Source organism: Lipotes vexillifer, unplaced genomic scaffold (assembly GCF_000442215.2).
Source record: "Lipotes vexillifer unplaced genomic scaffold, Lipotes_vexillifer_v1.1 scaffold1699, whole genome shotgun sequence".
NCBI classification, from domain to species: Eukaryota; Metazoa; Chordata; class Mammalia; order Artiodactyla; family Lipotidae; genus Lipotes; species Lipotes vexillifer.
This window is the reverse complement of record NW_006796961.1, coordinates 605,007-613,986: the sequence shown is the minus strand read 5'-3', so window position 1 is coordinate 613,986 and position 8,980 is coordinate 605,007. Positions and strand designations below refer to the sequence as shown.

The window sequence follows — 8,980 nt, the reverse complement described above, 5'->3', positions numbered from 1 at the left end:
GGCCATTTATAATCTGCCTAGCAATTGCAAACCTCACATGCCTACAGACCTTAGGCAGATATTAAGTGAGAGACAGGGTGTGCTGTAAAACAAATGCTTCATTTCAACAGGCAGGTAGGTGTTCTTCCATATCACCAGTGCTATGAGTGAATGAGCTTAGTGGTGTCAAGCTTCTGCTTTCCAAAAGCAACTGGAGGGAATTCCCTGGTGGCCCAGTGGTTAAGATTCTGTGCTTTCACTGCCCAAGGCCTGCGTTCAGTCCCTGGTCTGGGAACCAAGATCCCACAAGCCCCATGGTGCGGCCAAAAAAATAAAAAACAAACAAACAGAAAAACCCCAAAGCAACTGGAAGCCCAGGCTTTAGAAGAGAAATCTGCCAAACTTTGTGACTATTTAGAAAACTTTAATTGGTGGGGGACAGCAAGCAACGCCTGTTTGCAGTAGGGCTTATGGCTGTCAATTGGCGAGCCCTCCTTAATTTCCCTCTGTCCCAAGACAAGGGGTCCAAGGCTCCCCTGGATGGGATTCAAGATAAGCTGTAAGACTGCATCTGTGCAGTATATCCTGCAGTGTTAGTGTATCAGCTTCTTAGAGGTGTACTGAGACCCAGAAAAGACTTTTAGAATCATTGTTTAAACTCCTGGATTTGTCCAATTCTGCATGCCCTGGGTCTAGCTCACACAGCATTGCACCCCAACAGTAGCTCAGCCCAAGGACCCACCCCTGACCCCATCATCAGCACACTGACCACATGGTTGACCGTGACTCTGGGAGGTACGGAGAGAAAAGCAGGAGAGCCAGCACTGCCAAAGTGGAAAATGGAAACGCCAAGAACCTGTTCTTAATCCCCGGTAGGGGAGCTAAGAATTAAGTATGTAGAGTTGACAGAACTGCTTAAGTGTAGGCCTGGGTTCTCTAACTTTCTTGCATATTAAAATTACCTGAGGCACCCTTATGCCAAATAAATCAGAATCTGATAGAGGCCTTGGCATCAGTAAAGCTCCCCAGGTGCTTCTAACATGGAGCCAAGTTTGAGAGCCATGAGGTCGATGTAGGCTAGCATTTCTCAAAGTGTCGTATCTGGACGAGCAACGTCAGCATAACTTGGGAACTTGTAAGAAACATACATTCTTGGGCTCCATCCCAGACTTAATGACCAAACCCTCCACATGATTCTAAAGTTAGAGAATCATGGGTGTAGACAGGACCCAAGAAATTCAGCCTGTTTCCTTCCTCTCTCAGTGTTGTCACCACCCACCAGAAATCTAGTTTTAAGTGGCTTGTGGATTTGTCTTAAGGGAGATAGATTAAATCTGCATGTCGCTAGTCCAAACTGAGATGTGCTGTAAGTGTAAAATACACAAAAGATTTTTAAAACCTAGTACAAAAAAAGAGGGATATCTCATTAATAATTTCTTACATTGATTGTACGTTGTAATAATATCTTGGATATATGAAGTTAAAAATATCACTAAACTTATGACCTCTATTTTTCTAATGTGGCTACTAGAAAATTTGAAATTACATATGTGACTCGCATTTGTGGCTCATTTTAAATTTCTATTTGGACTGGGCTAGTCTAAACAATGGTGGTGGGGGGGCCTCAAATCCGTGTCAGGGAACTTCAGAACCCCTTTGGACCCGTTCAGACCTGGGTTGTGGACTAAAAAATCCTTGATGCAGTCAGAAACCGTCACCAGAAGCCTCCAATCCCACCCTGAATGAACAAGGGTTTTGGTCCAATCCTGATTTACTTCGCCTCTCACGTTCTTTTTTGTCATTTGTAAACTGGGATAATCATAATACTTATGATAATACTATGTACCAGGGACTATTAGGTAAGCGAGTGTTTTGCTCCATGAAGCAGGGCTCCAAGTCTCTCCTCCCACTCTGAAAATGCTAGGGGGAACCAAAAGGTGTCCCTTAGTTTAAAGGGGGGGTTGCTCGCAGCTGAGTGACAGCCGGGTCAGCAAGGACACCCCTCCCCTCGCAAGTGACCAGTTGCTATCAGAAGAACCCAGCTCAGGTCCAGGCTCCGCCACTTGGTCGCCGTAGCTCTCGGCAGGCGAGTTCACCTTTCAACCCCTGTCTTCTCTCCAGTCCAAGGTTGGGGTGAGGCTTAGCGACCCTAAGTTGGATTGCCTCCAGGCTCTCCCACCCAGCCCGCGCCCCGGACACCCCAGGGGGTACAGCGACCTGCACAAGACAAGACCGAAAAGCTGGAAGAAAAGATGTAACCTCGGCTCTTAGGAAACTGACGGCTGGCCCTTTCCCGGGGCACGTTGGGAAATATAGTCTTTTTCGGTACAGGAAAATAATTTCCGGGTCAAAACATAAGAGTGGGCGTGGCTCTGCGTCCCTTCCCACAGTGGGCGTTGAATTTCCCGGCTACCCAAAACTTGAGGTTTTCTGGGTTCCGGTTGTTGACGGGAGCAGCTACTTCCCTTTTTGCTTCATGCGCGCCTCTGCGCATGCTCTAAGCTTCCGTCCGCCTGTCGGTGGACTATGGTTTTGTTTCCAGAGACTGCATTTCCCAGAAGGCCGCGCGAGTGGGCGGGCCCCCTCTCCCCAAGGGGAGGGGAGCGGCGATCCGAACGGACGCTGAGCCTGTGACCTCTTTCTTTCTTTTATTTAACATAAAACCGGTGTGTCCACCCGCAGGGCCCCGCGGCCGGGCCGGACCCAGTGCGGACGGGCTAGCTCGGCCTGGCCCCTTGGAAGGCGAGGCGGAGCTGCACTAGGAGAACGAGTGAGCCCCTCCACTACTCCCTCTCCTGGAGTTTGGAACTGTCAAGCTCCAGCTCCCACCCTCTCTCCAGGTTCAAGACTCCTGCGCGGCGCTCGGGGGCCGGGCCGTGCCTGCCTGGCCCGTGAGGATCTGCACCAGCAGGTCGGTGGCCAGCATGTGCGACGGCTCCTCGAAGCCGATGGTCAGCAGCTGCTCGTAGTCCCCAGGAGGCTGCGGGGACAAAATCCTGGGGGCCGGGGAGAGACAGGCCTGGATGTGAGCGCCCCCTGCTACTCGGGAGCCCCTCCCCTTGAGTGAGAGGCTGTGGCTGAGAGAGGCTTTGTTTCAGCTAGGGGTGGGAAAAACCCTGGGGGAAAGTGATTTTCTTGTAGATGAGAAACAGAGAGGGTAATGGCTCTGGGAGGCTGAACAACTCTGGCCCTGACCTGGCCAATTACTCAGCTAGCTGTGTGTCCTTGGGCAGGTAATTTATCCTCTCTGAGCACCTGTTTCCTTCTTTGTAAAGTGGGGCTAGTAGTACAGACCTCAGTGGGTTGTTACACGAGTCTGCATAAAGCGCTTTTCAGGGCACAATAAAATGCTATCGTTATTACCAATGGAAACAGTGTTGGGGGAGGTAGATGGTGTTTGTTTGGGTGCTGCCCCTCCCTCCAGACCCCACGCCCACCTTGCCATAGCCCTAGCTCCTACCATGAATAAAGGTCATCCTCAGCTGGTCCTAGGGGCACCCATCGGCCGATGGACCACAGCTTCTGAATCTGGGGGCAAGAGTTGGTTGGACTCTTGCCTGTGTCTTCCCATGTATCTCTATAGCACAGGAAGTAGCTGGGAGGGGAAGGGGCAGCAATTAAATGTGAGCAGTTTCCTAACTTCTGTTGGAGGGTTTTAATTTTGGAGGTAAGGTGGAAACTCATCAGAAGTTGCCTTCAAGTTCTCAGGTAGGGATATGATTCAATACTGAGGCTTTTTCTCACTGTCAGCCTACTTTTAAGATGAGGGCTTTTATTTTGATGGGGGCATATATATATTTTTAAAGGTGGGGATGACCTTTCAAAGGTCCTTGATTTCCTGCTTGGCTTTCCATGCTTTGATGGTGGTGGTTCAGTGGCCCAAACTGGCATTCTCCATAGAGAGGGGGGGACTTTGATTCTCATAAGGGGACTCACTAATCCACACGGGAATCTTGCCCCTGGCTGCTGGACTCTGGGGTGGTTTCCAGGTTCCAGCGCATCTTCTTATAGAGGTATCGGGGGAAGCGGCTGGCGGTGTAGGCGGCAGGGGTACAGTATCTAAAGATGGACACCTCGTGGGAAGGACTGATGGAGAACCTCCCGCAGAAGAAACAGGAGATGCTGGCAGGAGATGGGAGAGTGGGGAATGAGGGTATGCCCTGGACTCCTCCACCCCTGACCCCAATCCCAGTCTCCTAACCTTTTACCTTAGGGGGTCAGTCTCCTCCAGGTTCACAAACCCAAATGATGCATACATAAGGACCAGCTGTTCCAGGCGCAGAGTCAGCTGTTGGGAGATCTCCAACAGCTGCATGGAAGAGGGGGCATAATGTGATTAGCTGGCCTGCCATGAGCGTCCTCCCCATCTCCCAGGCCTGAGGGATGAAGAAAGGGGCATAGGGTCTAGGAAACCTGCTCCACACACCCTCTTTCGGATCAGCTCCTGCAGGGCTCCAAAGATGGGGGGCACACTCCGTGCAGCTGCCTCCAGGTACAGGAAGTAGGGCTCACACATCTGCAAGAAGGTGGGCATGGCCTTCGCCAGCTGTTCCTTCTGCACTCGGTCCCTGTTGAAGGGAGAAGGGGGCCTTTGCCTGAGGTCCCTGGCTCCCCCACCAATTTCTCCCATTCCACTCACTGCCCACCTGTATCCCTGACCCGGACCCCCACTACAAACCAAATCCCCCAGTGTCAGGCCTTTCTCAGAGCATCTTCCGGGACCACCAGCATCAAAAACATTTGAAACACTTGTTAAAATGCAGACACCTGAGTCCCAAGACTGACTTTGACTTACTATTCCCTGGGTGAAGCCCAGAAATCTATAGGGTTTAAACAACCTCCCAGGGGATTCCCATGGACATTGATATATGAGAATCACAGTCCCCTTTCCCTTGGTCTGGGAATCATATTATCCTTTGAGGCCTCAAACTGGTAGCCAGTAGGCCAAATCTTGCTCAGATAGGTTTTGTTTAGCCTGCCCAGGGTTCAAATCCTAAGCCAATGGTTACAAAGTGGGATAAGAGTTCTAGCGATTTGGCAACCCCAAGGGCCCACATAATAGCCCGCACTCCCTAACCCCAAATTTCTCCACAGTCCTCATAACTCTTCGAAATTGGATTGCTAATCAGCTAGCTTCATTTACCTCCTCTGGCTCCTAATGCTTCTGAGTTTGCAAATCTAGTGTGTGTCACCTATTTTGTTATCCCCTTCTCCGTCTCCTTATCCATGGGTAGAACCTAGGACCCCGTCCAACATCACCTGTAGAGCAAGTAGCTCTGGAAATCATCTGCCTTCTTGATCAGGTAACGGAGCTGTTCGCTGATGGGGCTGAACATGGTGTCCAAGGGTAGGCGAGGAGGGGCGGGCCCGGGGCTTGGAGCCAGAGGCTCAGGGAAAGGCGTAGAGGTAGAGGCCTTGGGCAGCTGCCCCTGAATATCCTCGGGCTCCGCCTGGGGTGAGTCCCCAGGTCGGCCAGTGGGAGGCGACCATGAGGGGTTTTCGCAGGGCTGTACCCCAGGTTCCAAGTCGTCCGGGAGCGGCGTTTCCCCAGGGCCCGCGGGGAGCGGCCCCAAGAACCACTGCCTGGTTGCCATCGTGCGGCTGGAGGCGGGGACCAGAGCTCTTTAAGCCTCCGCTGCTCACATTGGCCGCAGGTTCGACCCCGCCCAGGGTACCTCGGACTTGGCTGGGAGCGCGTCCCCCTCCATCTCACCCGGGGCCTCGACCTCTCTGCCGGCGCTGCGTGGAGGGAGTTCACTTCATTTGAATTTCAACACGCAGGAGGGGCGAGCCGTTCCGCCTCGCGCTGCGCGGCCGGCGCCTCGCGCACACGCGCGCTCCCGGAACCTGGCCGTGGGGTACGCGCCGGGGGAGGCGACCTGGGCCGCTGCTGGCGCGGCAGTGTCCTGGGGGTGCGGCCTGGGGCCAGCGTACTTGACTCTCTGAGGCGGTTTCCTAGGGAGGAGGGGTCTCTACCGAGCGTCCAAACCCCAGGGTTGCAGGTATAGAAAACGAGGACGGCCCCGCCCCACTCGCTGAGTCTCTGACTCCCAGGACACGGAATCTGTATATTTTTTAAAAAAACTAATGGAGTTGAGAAACTGCATTAGAACTTAGTAGCACTTGTGATGTAGTGGTTGTTACTAACAATAATAAAAATTTTCACTTGGAAAAATTTTCCCATCCCATGATCTCATCTGATGGCCCCAGTCCTTTCTGCCCCTTTTATGGAGAGGGCCAGGAGGCCTGGAGACCCTACCATGGGCCCAAAACAGATCCCTGCCCGCAACAGTTGTAGGCTGGATTCTTTGTAACATGCAAAGGTTGTCAGATAATAGAGCTATGAAGCCAAACACATTAATTATACTTAAAGACTCTGCGTAAAGAACTCAGACAGGTGTCAGGCTGCACCCTGTGTGACCCTGAGCAAGCATCTTTGCTGTGATGAGCCAGTTGCCACATCTGTAAAGTGGATTTTTTCACGAGCCCTGCCTCATGGGGCTGTGGTGAGAACCCAGAGAATGCCTGTAAAGCCTAGAGTTAACTGCTAGTCACTTAACAAATATTTGAGCACCTACTGTGTGCCCAGGCGCTGTTCTGGGAATGGGGAGATGGCAGAAGAAGCAAATATTCCTGTCCTCCTGGAGCAGTTAGCTGGCTGTGGGGCAGCCCCATTCACTACCTGTCTCCCTCCTCAAACAATTCTGTCCTAACCCAAGACTCCCAGGAGGCTGGTGTGGATCTTCATGTCCCCGACTACATTCATAAAATGGACGCCGTGGCATGTTTTTCGTCTCTCTTTTTTTAAAATTTTATTTAAAAAACCTTCGGTGCAATATTAAAAAGCAATACAGCCAGCTGGAGCGACAATGAACAGAAAGAAATGAGAGGGGTAAGGAAGATCCAGGGTCCCCCTCCCAGCTGCTCCCAGGGGCTGGAGGCCAGGGACAGACTGGGAAGGGGCCTGGGTGGTGGGGGAGGGAGGAACGGCCACCCACCAAAATGAACAGACAGAATAAAACATTTATATAGGAAACATCTGGCTGAACTGAAGAGGATCTAGGGAAGATGGGAAGCCCCCATTTTACTTTTCCAAAAATGTCCTAGACTGGGTGAGGGGAAGGGTTGGCCTCCTGGGATGAAATGAGTAGGCCCTGTCCCACCTGACACTCCTCTATCATGGAGTACAGGATGTGCTGGGGGCCAGAGGTGTGTGTGTTGGGGAGACACAGGGAAAAGATGAGTAGGAATGTCCCCTCACTGGAATCTGTTATGAGGGCTGAGGGTGTCCCCGACCAGCTCCCGGACTCTGGGGGTCTTGGGTAAGATGGGGACTGGAATGGGTTGGGGCAGGGGTGAGGCTTGGCGCTCAGCCTAGAAAGCCATCGGGGTCGTCATCCTCAAAGTGGCCTTGCTGCAGCACCTTGATGTGGTGCTCGTAGATTTTCAGGGCTGGGCCGAGGCGGATGGACAGGCCGGTCAGCACATCTGTGCGCTGCATGAGCAGCAAAGACTTGCCGTCGATTTCCTGGGTGGGAGGGAGAGAGAGAGAGAGAGAGAGAGAGAGAGAGAGAGAGAGAGAGAGAGAGAGAGAGAGCGCAAGCGAGCAGGGTCAGAGCACACACCCCCACTAAGGCCCTGGAACGCTGGGGCTAAGCTGAGGGTCAGGAACTCACCTGCTCTTGGAAAGCTGTTGCCTGCTCGGGGAAGCCGGCCTCGGTGAAATACTCTACCACATCTGTCACTGTCCACTCCACAGGATCAGCCGGCTTCTCCTTGCGCCCAGAACTGTGTTGGAACAAAGGGAACCAGTGAGCAGTGATGCTCCTCTGGTTCTGTGATACACACCTGGGCGGCACCCCTGTGTCTCACACACCCCAACTTACGGACAGCCAAAGGGAGTCCCATCAGCCCCAGGTAGGGCTGGTTTTCCTGGGGGCAAAGGCACGGGGGATGGGGAGTCTGGCCCAGTGGCAGCAGAGGCTGGGAAATAAAAAGCATATGCCTGTGGTTTTGTCTTGGGGCTCGGTTCCTTCCCACCAGGCACCCTCCCCAACCCAGCGGGGTCCTTACCTGATCCCCCTTCCTTATTCATGGCAGCCATGGAGAACACCTGTCGGGTACCACTGCCTGGTGCTGGCCCCCGCCCTTCATCCTGGCCCTGGTGGGGTCCACAGGGTGTCCACTCCTTGATCCTCTCCTTGGCACTCTGAGGGCCTCGCTCGCCATTAAGCTGCTGGTGCTGGGCACCTGCAGGACGGTCACCCTCGGGCACCTCGGAGCCCTCAGACACTTCGTCTTCATCATCCTCATCTTCACCATCCTCATCCTCCTCTTCCTTCTCAAGCACTCGCTCTTCCCCACCTCTCTGGTGCAAGGGACACAGGCACGCAAGGTTAGTAGCTGCTCTGGCCCTGGGCCCGATCCCTGGGATCCAGGACCAAGTGGTGTGCCTCACTACCACCTTTAATATCAACACGGACTAACTTTTACACATTCACTCCATGCCAGGCTCTGTGTTAATAAAGCCCTCAGTAGCCAAATCTCATTAAACTCGCTCAACAACCCCAAGGAGTCGCTACTGTTATTAAGTCGCGTTTTACAGCAGAGGAAACTGAGGCTGGGGAAGATCAAGTCACTTGCCAAGGTCACCACCCGCCCAGCCCGCCGGGAAGAAGCGCAAAGCCCCGGCCGCCTGCGGCCCGGTTCCTCCCGGGATTCGCGCCCCGCTACCAACTTCGCCCGCACCTGCCCACCGCGCGGCGCCCCCCTCCGCGGCGCGCTCACCTTGCTCCGCGACGCGCGGACGCTGGCAGCCAATGGTGCCCGCCCGGGCCTGTCCCCGCGGGGCAGCGCGAGCGCTCCGAGGCGGGTGCGCTCCAGGCGGCCCCGCGCCGCCGCCTCCTCCTCTAGCAGCCCCTGCACGCGGCCGCGGGTTAGGCGGCCGCCGGCGCCGCCGCTGCCCCCGAGGTAGCGCACGACTTCCCGCAGGCTCACGGGC

At 54.0% G+C, this 8,980-nt stretch overlaps 2 protein-coding genes across 2 annotated transcripts; both read right to left on the bottom strand.

The window, feature by feature from the left end:
• Positions 1-2,620: 2,620 nt before the first annotated feature.
• On the bottom strand, positions 2,621-5,573 carry CUNH19orf67 (chromosome unknown C19orf67 homolog). The gene is made up of 6 exons (XM_007469058.1): positions 5,239-5,573; positions 4,406-4,547; positions 4,188-4,288; positions 3,916-4,101; positions 3,440-3,574; positions 2,621-2,975 (listed from the first exon to the last, which is right to left on the bottom strand). Exons 1-6 carry the CDS (start codon positions 5,571-5,573, stop codon positions 2,822-2,824), a joined length of 1,053 nt encoding a protein of 350 aa, XP_007469120.1. The 3' UTR covers positions 2,621-2,821.
• A 1,596-nt stretch (positions 5,574-7,169) lies between these two features.
• On the bottom strand, positions 7,170-8,973 carry SAMD1 (sterile alpha motif domain containing 1; the record flags this gene model as incomplete). Its single annotated transcript, XM_007469057.1, has 5 exons — positions 7,170-7,507; positions 7,656-7,767; positions 7,866-7,962; positions 8,053-8,347; positions 8,767-8,973. Coding segments are annotated over 5 exons (870 nt in total), but the record flags the coding sequence as incomplete, so codon positions are not given.
• Positions 8,974-8,980: the final 7 nt, after the last annotated feature.